The following is a 15,853-nucleotide window of genomic DNA, read 5'->3' as shown; positions in this document are numbered from 1 at the left end:
ATGGTGCCATTAAGAGAACTAATGCTTAGATTATTTACGAACTAAGCAAGCATCGGTTGTATTAATACAGGAGTCTCATTTGAAAGCTTGTGATGTACATCGTTTTCAGAATAGGCACTATAAATTAGTTTCTTTTTCTTCCTCTACTAAGAAAACTAAGGGGGTTTTGATATTGGTAGCTCGGCGCCTTCCCTTTTCCATACGTTGTTCAAAGAGTGACGCAGAAGGTCGTATTACTTGTATACTCGGTACATGGTCCAATATTAAATGCGCTTTTGTTTCAGTTTATGCCCCTAATGAACATGATTCTGAGTTTTAGTGACTATTATCTTGTGATAGGCGGTGACTTCAATGCTGTGCATAATCCCTCACTTGATAGGTCCCAAATATCTCATTCTGATCTAACCTCCTCAAAGTTGTTTAATGATTTTATAAAACAGGTCAATGTGTGTGACATATGGCGACTAAAGAATGATAGCGCCAAAGACTACATTCTATTCAGCTCGCCACAAATCATACTCACGCATTGATTATCTGCTCGTATCGCCTGTCTATATTCCATTTATCGACAACGCTGATATATTACCCCTTCTTCTTTCAGATCATTCCCCGGTAACTTTATGTCTTCTCCCATTTTCCGCTCCCTCTGGACGTAAACGTTGGAGATTTAACACATCCTTACTCCATGACAAAAAATGTATATCACAACTGCGTACCTCATTAGTAGAGTTTATTGATTTGAACAGTGGTTCGTCAAACAACCCACAATCCTTATGGGAGGAGGCAAAATGCTTTATTAGAGGGAAATGCATTTCTTTCTCTTCTTTTCGTCAAAAATCAAGAAATAGCCGTATAAATGAGTTGGAGAAACAAATTCAGATGTTGGAACAAGACCTTAAAAACAAGTTGTCAACGGAAGGAGGAATAACTTAGTGCAATTAAATATGAGCTAAAAGGATTACTTTTGCACAGAGCTGAATTCATTATGCATCGAATAAGGCAATCTTATTATTTCCACGGTGAGAGACCAAGTAAATTATTAGCATTACGAATTAAGCAGATGGAATCTAGAGCAATCATACACGCTATAAAGAATGAAGACACTTTATGCACCCAACCCGAAGATATAAATCAGACTTTTAAAACTTACTATGAACAACTATACACTTCGAATTCTTCAAGTCACCAGCAACATACATCTTTTCTTCAACAGCTTCATCTTCCTAAAATTGATAAACATCATCAGGAGATGTTAAACTGTCCCTTGTCGCAGGAAGAATTGAAGTTGGCCTTGGATTCTATGCCAAAGAAAAAATCTCCAGGAATTGATGGAATTCCCCCTGAATTAATCTCTGCTATTTGGGATATAGTATCACCACTTATTTTAAACTCATTTAATTTTGCAGTTGAAAACGGAGCCCTACATAGGGACCAAAACACAGCTCTGATAACGCTTTTACTTAAAAAAGGAAAAGATCCTTTAGAATGTGCTAGTTATCGTCCTATTAGTTTAATCACCACCGATGCTAAAATTTTCGCCAAAGCTCTAGCTCTTAGACTGAATAAATGCATAGACAGTATCGTTCACTTTGATCAGTCCGGTTTTCTCAAAGGCCGATTGGCGTCTGATAATATCAGGCGACTATTACATATCATTCATAGATCCGATTCTTATCCAGCCTCCTCCGCAGTTCTCTCACTGGACGCGGAGAAGGCCTTTGATAGAATTGAATGGAGCTTTCTATGGGCGGTCCTTGAATACGTAGGGGTCGGACAAGGATTTATTAAAACGGTTAAAACACTATACAATAGCTGCTCAGCTCGTGTTCTTACGGGATCCTTAATGTCTTTACCCTTTGCTCTTGGTCGGGGCACTCGCCAAGGCTGTCCATTATCGCCTTTACTTTTTACTTTATCAGTGGAGCCTTTGGCTCAAGGAGTATGTCAGTCATCAACTATACAACCTATTATCTGTGTAGATACCTCGCACAAAATCTCTCTTTATGCAGACGATATCTTGCTCTATGTTTCCAATATTTCTGAGTCTGTTCCTGAATGTTTAAATCTTTTTAATTTATTTGGTACTCTCTCGGGTTACAAAATTAATTGGAATAAATCAGCATTAATGCCCCTTAATGATGCAGCGAATCAGGAATCCAGTAGCTTACCTCCTTTGATCCCCATAGTTAAACAGTTTACATATTTGGGCATCATTATATCCCCTTTAATTCATCTTATCCCTAAATCTAACTATCAAACGCTCCTGAATAAGATTAAGGAAGATTTAGATAGGTGGTCCCCCTTATGTTTAGCTCTTCATGGAAGAATATCTACTATTAAAATGAATGTACTTCCAAGGGTACATTTTTTGTTCTCTATGTTACCACTTGCACCACCTGAATTTTTTTTAAAGAACTCAACACGGCTATTTCTAGATTTATCTGGATTAAGAAAAAACCCAGAATTCGGATGAAGTCGACGCTATGCTGCGAGATGGGGATTTCTGCTCTATCCTGGCGTCCGGCAGTGAGGATTGGGCGAGCTCCGTGGACCTCGCGCCCCCTGCCCGTGCGTCGACGGGGAAGAGAGCAAGCATCGAGGCGGAGCTTATTCGCGTGCTCACTCAGAGTGGGTTTCGCCCGAGCAGCCCGCCCACAACCGACTGGACGGCTATTTTCTGCACGGGGAGCGGTGTTCACCCGCTTCTAAGCCCACGCCCTTCCTTCCTGAGCTTCACGAAGAGGTCGCGAGGGCTTGGAATTCCCCGTTTTCAACGAGGACGAGGTCTTCTGTTTCGATGGCATTCTCCGAGGTCGACGATGCTAAGAACAGAGGCTACCTTTCCCTCCCGCCGGTCGAAGAGCCTATTGCAGCGCACTTATGCCCGCCCTCCGCTGGACGGCGTGCTAAGATGGCGCTGCCCTCAAAGGCTTGCCGCATGACGTCATCCCTGCTCCACCGCGATTTTGCCGCCAACGGACAGGCTGCGTCAGCACTGCACACTATGGCGACACTGCAGATCTTCCAGGCCGATCTCCTCCGGAAAATGGACGAGAACGGACCCGAAGCGATCTGTGTGACGGACCTGAGAAGCGCTACGGACCTAGCTCTTCGCGCTTCAAAGTTTGCGGCGCAGGCCATTGGACGGAGTATGGCGGCGCTCACCGTGTCTGAGAGGCACCTCTGGCTCACGCTCTCAGACATGCCGGATGCGGAGCGAACCGCGTATCCTCGACGCGCCGCTTTCCCCTGATGGCCTCTTCGGGACATCGGTGAAGGACTTCACCGACAGGTACGCTGAGGTTCAGAAGGCGACTCAGGCGATGAAGCACTTCCTTCCGAAGCGCTCCAACTCTGCAGCAGGCCGTGCAAAACCGTCTTCTCAGAGTGCTCAGCCTAAGCCTCCGCCCAGCACCTCATCTCAACGCCGCCAGACACAGAGCTCGAGACCGCGCTCTCGTTCTTCTAGTCGCCGCCCCGCGCCGCGTGGCCCGCGAATGAAGATCGCGTTGAAACCTGAGGCCCCGAAGTCATCCTAGCACTCCTAGGAAAACGACGGTGTTCAAGTCCCGCTGCGGCCGGACCTTCACCGAAGTTTGCCGCTCGTCCAGTCCCAAGAGAAGTGACTGGTCCAGTGTATATAGCAGCCAACAAGCCTGTATCATTGCCCGCTTGCCTGCACACAACAGGTTTTCATGGCTACCCAGACAAATCCTTTAAAGAGCGTATTTTCTGGTGTCCCGTCCACGGCCGATGGTGTTTCATGTGTAGTAAGACTGCCCACTGCAATGTGCTCATCCCTACACACAAACACGGCCCCACACACAGGGCCCGTGCACATAAAATCGACCCAGTTCGATTGCGCGCTAAAAGTAGCACACGTGCCCACTACCCAGTGCCCACTAATGCTACCTCCTGCTTATCGCACGGTTTCTGTAAAAACGAAACCTGCGTGCAGGCGAGCGATGCTATAAAGGTGGTAAGCGTGCCCGCTCCCCCGCGCCCACGTTCCCACACAAGCACCACGGTTCCTACGGAGCCCGTCCAGCCCTCCCTCTCCCGCTTAAACGCTGTCGAGGGGTCGAGCGCGGACATTCTGCCCGCTGTCATCTGCGCGGCCCCGGCCTCGGATGTTACGAGCGAGACATTTCTGTCACAGCTCACAGAAGCCGCTGTATCGCGAGTCGATCAGAGCGCGCTTTTCACTCAGCCCCTAGCTGCCCGTGCAGATGCATGGGAGAAGCTTCCCGGGGTCTCAACATCATAAAAGAAGGCTATTCGCTGCAGTTTTGCCGACGCCCTCACCGCTACGCGTCGAGACTTCGGTAGATTCGAATGTAGCACACCTACTTCGAGCCGAAATTCAGAAACTTCTGAGAAAAGGGGCTATCGAACCTTTATCTCAGGATCAGAGCGAAGGGGGGCTGTACAGCAGATACTTCATGGTACCCAAAAAAGACGGGGGTCTGAGACCCATATTAGATCTGAGGCAACTGAACAAAGCGCTTATGAAGCGCCAGTTCAAGATGCTAACGACCAGAAAAATCCTCGCGCATGTTCGCCAGGGAGACTGGTTTGTGTCAATAGATCTAAAAGACGCGTATTTTCAAATACAGATTGCGTCACGTCACAGGCGATTTTTGAGATTTGCCTTCGAGGGTCAGGCATACCAGTACACAGTCATGCCGTTCGGCTTGTCTCTAGCACCCCGTACATTTACGAAGTGCATGGACGCAGCACTCGTTCCCCTCAAACTTCAGGGAAGTTCCCCTCACTCTAGAGTCACCTCGAGAATCTCGGTCTCACAGTAAACTGGGAAAAAAGTTTGCTATTCCCCAGACAGATTATTTCTTTTCTGGGAATAGAACTGAACTCGCTGTCAATGACAGCGCACACTACATATTCAGCGCACAGTCAGCTTATTCCGCTGCGGCGCTGTACTCCCTCTAAAGAGCTTTCAAAGGATGCTGGGTCTGATGGCCTCAGCATCGTCAGTCCTCCAGCTGGGCCTGCTGCGCATGCGCCCACTGCAGATCTGGATCAAAGGGAGGGTGCCCCGCAATGCGTGGGCCACCGGTCGGCTTCACCTCAAGGTCAATCAAGCTTGCGTCGCAGCTCTGAAACCTTGGAAGTCGAAAGACTGGTACCTTTCAGGTGTAAGCCTGGGGACTTCCTCGAGACTGAGGGTGGTGTCTACGGACGCATCCAACGCAGGATGGGGAGCGCTGCTCGAGGGCAGACCGCTGTTTGGCTTATGGTCAGAGCGGGAGAAGCTCTTTCATATAAACTGCCTCGAGATGTTAGCAGTGAGCAAAGCGCTCACGCGCTTTCGTCCCCTAATTGTGGGTTGCCATGTTCTGATACGTTCAGAAAACATATCAGTTGTATCCTACATAAATCTCCAGGGAGGCCTCAGGTCCCTGCTGTTATACAGGCTGACCAAACGCCTCCTGATATGGGCACGCAGCAACCTATTTTCACAGAAAGCAGCGCACGTGCCAGGGCACCTGAACGTCGGACCAGACGTACTGTCCAGGAATCATGTTCCGACAGGAGATTGGTTGCTGCATCCACACACAGTAAAACTGTTGTGGAAGAAATTCGGCAGAGCGGAAGTAGGCCTGTTTGCGTCTCCAGAGAACGCTCACTGTCCAGAATTTTTAACAAAAAGCAAGGACGCCCTGGCCCATCAGTGGCCTCGCCGTCCTCTTTATGCTTTTCCCCCTGTCTCTCAGGGATCAGGGAGGAAGGATGCTCAGTGCTGCTAGTAGTGCCGCTCTGGTTGAATCAACCCTGGTTCCCAGCTGTGATGCAGTTAGCCAGCACCGCCCCGTGGCCAGTGCCTCTGAGGAGGAATCTCCTTTCTCAAACAAATTGTTCGATTTGGCATCCTCACCCGGAACTATGGTCCCTTCACGTGTGGGCCATCAACGGGTATCCGCTGACCTCCCACAGGGAGTGTTAAACACGATCACACAGGCTAGAGCTCCGTCTACGCGACGTCTCTGTGCGTCTAAGTGGTCAGTATTTTCTGGTTGGTGCACGTCTCGTGGCGTGTCACCTCCAGACTGCGGAGTGGCGGAGGTTTTATCCTTCTTACAAGAGCTGTTGGACAAAGGGAGATCCTTAATTAACTTGACAAAACTTTGACGTTTAGTTCTACAGCGTAAACCTCACACACTCAAACTGCCTTGTAAATTTACATATTAGAAACATATGTTTTCAAAAAAATATACAGAACTGCATAAAAGTTCATGACATTGTAGAACAAAATGTCAAAGTTTTAATGTCCCCAACAACCTCTATAGTCCCATTTAGCCACTTGCTAGCAACCGCCTTTTTCAAGACAAAAGCTTTATATAAAAAAACTAAAACTGATGTATTTGAAAGGCTATCATAGAATAAAACGAAGATATCTTGAGTTCCTGTGATGGATTTTTTAAATAAATAAAATAGTAAACTGTATTCAGGGTTCCTACACATTTTCCATTTCAAAATTCCATACTTTTCCAGACTCAAATTTCAAATCTTCTCTGTAGATTTTTAGACCATATTCAAAGTGCCCCATTATGCTTTTTCCAATATTCCCTTTCATGCAATGTGTAATGCAGCTCTCTGCAAAGGTATGAAAGTTATTGTTTCTCAAAAGAAAGAATCGACTTTGAACCATCAAAACCGAGTCATCAGGAATTTGAATCCCACTTCCGTGACGGCTACACGTCACTGGGTAACCAACCCGGTCACACTAAATGCATCCCTAGCACCTATTGTGTTTATCGTGCAATTTATATGCGACAATTAGTTTTTACGTGCATAGGATACGCATGGGTATGTTTAGTAGCTGTGTGGGGTGCGTGTGTATTATACGTTTGGTTAGGATTAGTGGTATGGGATGCGTGTGTATTATACGTTTGGTTAGGATTAGTGGTGTGGGATGCGTGTGTATTATACGTTTGGTTAGGATTAGTGGTGTGGGGTGCGTGTGTATTATACGTTTGGTTAGGATTAGTGGTGTGGGGTGCGTGTGTATTATATGTTTGGTTAGGATTAGTGGTGTGGGGTGCGTGTGTATTATACGTTTGGTTAGGATTAGTGGTGTGGGGTGCGTGTGTACTACATGCAAAAAAGTGTGTATCTCATGCACGCGAAAACTGTGTATCCTATTTACGTAAAAAATAATTTTCGCGTATAAATTGCACGATAAACACAATGGGCCCTATCTTGCACCCAGCGCAATTGACTTTGTACACCGAATGCATGCATCATTCCTATTTTGCACCCACGCACAGCGGACTTTTCCCTCCACAGACGCACGTCGGTAAATTAGGGAATGAACTTCAGCGGTTCAGCGAAAAGAGGGGGCGTGTTCTGGTGCAAACGCTCCCTAGCGGTATTTTGTGTGGTCTCCCAGTGGCGCGTTGCGTGATAGTCATATGGTATTTTAAGGGCACATGCTTGGCCATTATGTAGCGTGTGAACAACGCGCATACTCTTTGATTCTCTAATCTAAACAGACGCAGCAGTTTTCATTTTTGCAAATCATACATTATTACAAGGAAAAATATTAACACACGAGGGAAATCATTGTGTGTCCGTGAAGATGTGAAAAAATAAATCTAGCTTACACATTTACCCAAATTATAAGCCTGTTTAACCGAAGCTTATTTGGGTGGGTTTCTCCAATCCCCATACATTGTCACTTCTCTGTCTTTTACGGCCCTGATGAGAACGTCGGTCTCCTCGGCTGTGAATCGCTCCTGGCATGCGCTGGCAAATCCGCCGTTATAATAGCGATCCGCCATGGAACAAGCACGTCTGCTCTTAAAGGGAATGTGAGAGGACGCTCTGATTGGTTTATTTCACGTTACGCCCAAACCACATAGTAATGAAGCTACTTCAGACGACCCATTTTAGATTTGCGTTGGGCGCAAGAGTCATTTATCCCGCCGGTATAATAGCAACAGGATCCGCCCACAAAGTTACTTGCGTTTCGCGCTTGATACTTGAGTTTCAGATCGGTAAAATAGGGCCCAATATGTGCTATAGAGACGCATTTTCATGAGATCAGGCTGGGTAACACATTTGCCTAATGCCCACCTATGTTCTACGCTGTCCGCCCGCGAACAACTTGACCTGCCCACAAACACTGTAGCTGGTTCGTGTTGTGTATGTCGAGAAGACGCTGTTTTCTTCTCTGCAAAAGCAAATTATCTTTGTAAACACTTTCAAAGGATGAGGATGTGAAGAGTCTGGTTAAAATTACCACAGCAATAAAACAGCAGTATAACCTTTTGACCAATGCTTCTCAAATCTCCAGGAAGTCTAAATTAGGTTTACAAAACGCGTATCCATTAAAGATAGGACAGTACCCACTTTATCAGTAAGTATGATTATTTATTTATGTATACATTTTCTATTGGGTGTTCTACTAGCGTATCACTGAGAAACGTTCTGCTCAAATCGTGCTTGCGATGGAGGTTCGTGTTGAATAACTAGTTCTTCCAATGTTTCATCGAACCTGAGCTCGGATTGATATGGTAAATTACTGTCTTTACAGTGTGTACAATCTATATATAGGGGGTATATTGGTGTTTAGTTTCCGACAAGCACTGTAGACCAATCACAGCAGAGTAGGCTCGTGACAAGGAGGGATTTAAAGAGACTGAATCATCGAACCGGTGTTTGAGAATCATGAAAAATGTGGTGATGTGCAATGTATATTATGAGAAAATGAAAGCGTTTTTTGTAGCATATCTCCAAAGCAAAATTTGTATTTTCAGTCCCCCAAAAAATGGTTAAGCCAGTTATTTTATTCTGTTGTAGTGTCAGTAGACATAGGTTATATATAAAACTAGAAATTGTAATGCGCAAGCATGCAAAACAATTCCCGTGCACATGTGAATAGTTTCTCGAGGGCACAAAAAAGTTTACACTATGCAAAAGTCTTAGGCATGTCAGTATTTTCACCCCAAAAAAGTGGATTTAAGCCGGTATCACCTGTGTCCCATCATGACAGATTCACAGCATCCCTCCACCACCCCTTCACCTCACTCTTGGCTGGTTTTCTATCCCAGTCAAAAGGGGGATAAATGACTACATCTGATTTCATGTATGTGTGAACTCGTGAATGCACAGCATTTTTTTTTTTTTTTTTTTATTCATTAGATTTTCTATTATAGAAAACTAAACGAGGGCAATAGTCTGGAAATGCAAATAGTTTTCCATACTCTGCTTTCTTTTTTCCATACTTTTCCAGACCTGGAAATGACTTAATCAAATTCCACACTTTTCCAAACCCCGTAGGAACCCTGTGTATTTTAAACTAATCATTATTCTAACATCTAACATTACTTCTTTAGGCCTAACACTCTAACATTTGAACAAAATGTACTCTGTGTCTGAATCATGTCCGGATATAGCAAAAGGGGAAATGAAACTAAACGGATGTCTAGTTTCATAAACTCATGGCTTTAAATAACAAAGTGAAGCAATCAAGAAAACAGAGTTTGCTTCTAGTCAAGTCACATTCATTTATATAGTGCTTTTTACAATACAGATCGTTTCAAAGCAGCTTCACAGTGATAACATGAAAATAATACAACAAAATTTGTGCCGATCCGGCAATGTTATTCCCATGCCAGGCAGCGTGCGGGAAACCACAAATCTTTGGGCTCTTAAAAATCGATATATTTAAGTATTGAGTAATATTAAGTAGCTAGATGTATTTACTATAGGGTTAGGGTAGGATTAGGATTTGGCTGAGGGTTACCGTAGTTGCATGTAATTATGCATAAATTACTGTTATTACTATGGTAAGTAGTAAGTACATGTAACATATATAACAAGGACACTGTAAAATAAAGTGCCAATAAAGCAATAAATCTGTGATTTGGCGGGGTTGTATATATTTTTTTTTCAAGTTTTTTGTTTCCGGTATATTTAGTTGATCCTGGAATAACATTCCTGTCCAAAAATTTAGTTCTTACCCTATCCCTACCCCTAAACCTAACTCTACCCATAACTTTTCCCTAAAGTCAGAGGGAAATTATAGGTGAATAACACTGATGTTGAAGCACCTCACCCTGGTTCTAAGCCTAAACTTGACATAAACTGTACACTTGTCCCTCAAATCTGATTGGTTGATTGGAAAGTTGCTCCAGGATCAACAAAGATGTTGATCCAGGAACATGTGGTACTTGGTGAAATCAAGTTCACCAAATCAAGGTCACACCCATCATCCAGCCCTAGAGGTCCTTTAGCTTAAATCACACAAATTAATAGGAGCAGGCTCTCACCTGATGACGATATCGAACTGATTAAGAAGATGTCCAAGTCCTAATCCTTTCAGTATTCCTCCATTTCCAACCACTACACATCGATGGCAATCTCGCACTCCACGTCCCGATTCAGAAGAGGCTGGTAGGAGGCTCAAGATTTCCTGAAGCTTGTTCTTCATATTCATGAAACCAAACGGTGGGGGATACTGGAATATTTGTTCATTTAAATGAGTGTTCAAGTCCAAAAAGGGCTCTACCACTTGTGTGGATCTGGAGTGTTCAGTTTTCATTTTCTGTCGGGCAAAAGAAGGTCTGCATTCTTTGGCCAGTATCTCTCTGACATAGGAATGGATGCGCTGTAAGTGAAAAACAGTCCTTAGGAATAGTTCACTTGCAAAATTAAAATTCTGTCATCATTTACTCACCACCACTCAAGTCGTTTCAAACCTGTATGAATTTCTTTCCTCTGCTGAAAACAAAAGAAGATATTTTGAAGAAGGTCGGTAACCAAACAGTTGATGGACCCCATTGACTTCCATAGTATTATTTTTTTTTCTACTATGGAAGTCAATGGGGTCCATCAACTGTTTGGTTACCGACATTCTTCAAAATATCTTCTTTTGTAACTAATGTAAATGGCCTTCCATTTAAATTGCCATTTAGCGCCACCATGTTACTTCAATAGCCCTAAACGGACAAACTGCTCTACAGAGCGCGTTTCGTCACTATGTTGTTCTTCATGCAAAGAAGCTAGCTAAAGTCAAAACACTGACAGAATGATGAACAAGTAACAATACAATTTGCAAATAACACAGTTTTACTGAATAATTAAATAAATATAATTTCTTCATTTATCTTTGTAAAGAAACCTCATTGCTTTACTGGCTACTCTCTGCAGTCTCAATCGACGACATCTTTTCCTGTCGGCCACCGTAACTTCTGTTGGTTGTTTTGCATCTACTGTATTTCATGTATAATTCTGAAAAAATAAATAAAACATTTTTTAACTCCTTATCAAGCGCCCCCCTTTTTTTGAATATACATGAAAATGCACATTCCGAACTTAAATGGTTGTAATTCAAGAATGCTTTGGAGTATAGATGTAAGATTGGTCTTGTTTTTAAGAAGACATTTGGCAGATTTTTGTAGAAGAGAAATAAATTAAGAAAGTTAAACAGAAAAAAAGTTATAGAAGTTTGAGTTTATGAAAATGTACAACGTTAAAAATTTAATTATTCATATTTTATATAAAATATATATTTTCAAAACCTGGAGGACTCTAAAAATGCAAAAAAATCAAAGGCAAAAATCTGAACAAGTTGTGTTTAAAATTTTAGGTTGATATCTCAAAAAATAAGCTTTCAGTGAGATTTTGTTTGGGCGCAGTACCAAACTTTTTCACTAGTTGACATTACTGCCCATATAAGGGCGCCTCCATTTCCATATGTTGTTTGAGGGATCTGAACCATTATTTTTACAATTTTCATACAATTTATGAAGTAGAAATCCTATTCAGAAGTAGTGTTGGAAGTTTGGCAGATTTTTAAATGAATTCAACCTCTAAGAAACACAAAAAGAACACGTATGTGCATTATAGCTCGCTGCCACGAATGGTCAATCACAAATGGTAAATCTATAATTTTTTTTATTTATATTTAAAACATTTTCAGACCTTTTTTTCTAAAACAATTGAATGGATGCTATCTTTTGAACTCTTGGCATGAAAACAAACTGAGGTTTCTACCATTCTTTCATGATTTTTCATGTTCATCACTATTTCAAAATAAAGGTCTGAACACGCCTTAGGAGTATGAAAATATTCTTGTTGCAAATTGATAAATTACGGCTCCTCTGTAATGTATTTTAAAAATCAGTCACCACAAATGAAAACTAGAGATTTTAAGCTTTCAAATGACATATGTGACCCGCCACGGAAACCAGGGACACAAGTCGGCAGCACAACTTACGAGCAAAATGAGAAAGAAGCGTTTTTTTTGTGATGGTGATTTTCGCTTTTTTGCAGAATCTGTTAGTTGAGATCACGAAGAAGCCTCTCCATGTTTTAGATATCAATATTGGTATATTTAAAATCGTATTTTTTTAGGTTGAAATCGGCTTGTTTTGTGAGATTCTAGCTCGCAGTAGGGGCGTGTCATTGTCTGTGTGTATTTCCATACTGGATAAGCCGGCTTTTGTTTCTTTTGTTATTGCCCCCGCCCTCCAAGGGAACAGCGTGTTAGGACTGGGCGATATATTGATATATTTTTAAATGGGATATGGAATTAGACCATATCGCATCGATATAGTTCAAAGTTGCGCTGTGATTCTTGCTGCAAGCAGTCTGCTGCGTGCTTTTGTAGCAGTCTGCGTCTCAACAGCCCAGTGTACAACGCGACAAATACTCACATTAAATGTTTACGCAGAGGAACAGGACACTGCAGTTCTCAAAAGTTCATTATTTGCATGTGCTTTAAAGCCTTGCCGGTTAAACATGTCATTCGCTGCTGAAGCGCTGTTCTAATGCGCTTTTCTGAGCACAAACAGCCGACGCGCGCATGCACTAAAAGCCTGTCTAACAGCGCCTGGATACTGGACTAAGTTATCTTTCGAGTCTTTTTGAGCTAATACTGTCAAATACAAACCGAGAAAATTGAGAGAAATCTGCGCGTCATATTATGCGTACATATTAGACGCGTTGCTTTCAGGTCTTAAAGAGACAGTAGCCCTAATAGTAACACGCTGCCGCTTGTCCTTAAAGGGATTGTTCACCCAAAAATAAACATTTTGTCATTCTTTACTCACTCTAATGTTGTTCCAAACCTGTATTTATTTATTTATTGTGCTGAACACAAAAGAAGATATTTGGAAGAATGTGGGTAACCAGACAGTTGCTGGTCCCCATTGACTACCATAGGAAATAAATATAGAAGTCACTGGGGAACATCAACTGTTTGGTTACCCACATTCTTCCAAATAACTTCAACAGAAGAAAGAAACTTATTCAGGTTTAAAACAACTTGAGAGAGTAAATGATGACAATTAAACATTTGGGGAGAACTATCCATTTAATGTTAATAAAACAACATCACACACTGCTCTTGACTGAGAACTTTAATAGTAACTTTAATAAGAATCAATGTATAATTTATACAGTGAAGTCCATATTTGGCTTTGACTTTCACTGTACATTTGCTCTCACTTTGAGTAAAAAATATCGGTATATATATATCATATATCGATTATTCAGCCTAAATATATCGGGATAAGACTTTTGGTCCATATCGCCCAGCCCTACAGCGTGGTTACTTATTATGCAGCGCTCTAGCGGCTCTATCTGATATCAAAAGAGTTGCCTATACAGTTTTATCGGTAGATGCTAAGAGACATTTATTTATATATTACCTGTTTGCAAACTTTTTTTTTTTCTTTGATGGCACATTTTCCTGACCTTTTTGCTCCCCCATGTGCTTTACAAGGGGTATGGCTTATCTAAATGAGATGTAAATGAGCCCTATTGTCACTCCCAGCAGCAGAGAGAGGTGAGAACTGCTCAATCTTTAGAGGCAGATTTCTCCACTTTTAATTTTTTTGAGTGCCTACCTTCAAATGGCCACAACTTCTCCAAATATTATCAGATTTCCATGTGTTACACATCGTTGGAAAGCTTGGAGACTACACTTTCAGAATCTGTGAATAACTCAAAATGCCCCAGAACCGACATGTGTCCTTACTTTCCGTGACCGGTCACATATAGTTTGTCAAGATTGGTTTAGGTTTAGTATAGGATATTACTGTTTAAAATATATAATGGCCGCGGGCCGGTGCCAATATAAAGGGTTAAAGAAAACTTCTGTTGGTTGCAATTTGCAACCTCACCGCTAGATGCCGCTAAAATTCACACTGCACCTTTAAGGCATTTTAGGTATTATAAACATTAAAACACAAACAGTATGAATTTCTGTAAAGCTGCTTCAAAACAATGTATAATTGTGAAAAGTGCTAAACAAATAAAGCTGACTTTGTTTCCTCTATAACAGTGAACGGTCCTGGGAATTTTAAAATGCATTCCACCTCAACAAATAGACAGGGAATGTTTATTTGGTGAAAACCCTCGACCCTGTAACGTAGGTGAACTTTGAGACGAGGGAGAGCAGGATCCAGTTAGAGCAAATATAAAAGTAATTTTATAAAATAATAATTAACTCAAACACCAGGGAACCAAGGTTATCGTGGGGTCCTCCAACACACGGGCCTCCAGTTGGGAAACGACTTTAGTCAAGTCAAATCACCTTTTAAATAGCGCTTTTTACAATACAGATTGTATCAAAGCAGCTTCACAGTGATAACATGAAAATAATACAACAAAGTTTGTTTCTAGAAGAAAATTGCGTCATCGTCCACCTTAAGGCAGATCAATAATATTGTTGAATATTAAATGTCTCCAACCAAGCCAAAGCCAAGGCAACAGACTTTAAGGCACAAAAAGGGAAACAGGAAGTGTGTTATAACCTCAGCTGTATGTTCGTAGAGCTGCAACAACGAATCGATAAAATCGATAAAAATCAATTAATAAAATAGTTGGCAACGAATTTCATTATCGATTCGTTGTGTCCTGCGACGCGGAGATGTTTGAGTATATAAAAAAAATGAGTTGAACGCGAAGCGGAGCAGAGCTATGAGGCGCCGGACTGGACAAAAGTGAAGCGAACTCCGCGAGCGAGCCACACACTGCGCGAGAGAGACCGAGTGTGTTTGCGTGCGAGTGTGTCTGCGCGCGAGCGACACCGAGAGAGAGACCGAGTGCATCTGAGAGCGCGCGATAGAGACCGAGTCTATCTGCGCGCGAGAGAGACGGAGCGTGTCCGAGCATTTGTAAATTGGTACATAGTAATATATAATTACTATATAAGAGGCATGGAAGTTTGATAAATGGACCACAATATATATATATATATAAAAAAAAATTATATAAAAAAAATCCTACCACTAAATTAGCAGACTGATTTGAATCAGATAGACCGAAGATGCAAACACTTTCTTGTCTGTCCCAAGATCCATTACAAGGGGAATATTTTTTCCACAATTTGCAGCACTGAATTTTTCTTTACTCTAAATGACTCAGAGAAACTTCACTATATGCTCGGAAAGAATGAGCTGCAAAATACACACCATACGAGGTGGTCAATCCATTGTATTTTTTTGTGAGTGTGAGAGTTTGTGCGTCTGTGAGTGTGTGCGTCTGTGAGGGTAGTGTAGAGAACAAGTTCTGACGTTTAAACAAATCCTGTTAAGTTTTCTCATTTGTATTTTTCTTTATTTTTTAAAAATTATTCATTGTTCTGATGGCTCAGGTCCCTTAAACAAAAATATACATCTTTTTGTGCACTATTAAAAAAAAAAAATCCTATATATTTCGCAGATGTAAAGTGTGCATGTTTTTTTTTGTTTGTCAATTAAAAAAAAAAAATTACCACAACAGCTCAGGGATGTTCAAGGAGCAACCTGTTTGTGCACTTTCTGAAGATGTTTTTGCACTGTGAATTTGCACTGTCAATTCTGTTTTTGAATAAAGGGTT

General features: G+C 42.0%; 1 protein-coding gene across 3 annotated transcripts in view; it reads right to left on the bottom strand.

Moving 5' to 3' along the window:
* st3gal5 (ST3 beta-galactoside alpha-2,3-sialyltransferase 5) overlaps positions 1-15,853 on the bottom strand; it is a 53,952-nt gene that overhangs the window by 11,946 nt on the left and 26,153 nt on the right. For all 3 annotated transcript variants that reach the window (XM_079630737.1, XM_079630738.1, XM_079630739.1), the window contains exon 4: positions 10,296-10,633. In XM_079630737.1, coding sequence (XP_079486863.1) covers positions 10,296-10,633 — 338 coding nt within the window. The remainder of the gene's footprint in view (positions 1-10,295; positions 10,634-15,853) is intronic.

Source organism: Phoxinus phoxinus (genome assembly GCF_949152265.1).
Source record: "Phoxinus phoxinus genome assembly, chromosome: 12".
NCBI classification, from domain to species: domain Eukaryota; kingdom Metazoa; phylum Chordata; class Actinopteri; order Cypriniformes; family Leuciscidae; genus Phoxinus; species Phoxinus phoxinus.
Note: the sequence above shows the minus strand (reverse complement) of the source record. Positions and strands in the feature narration are given on the sequence as shown.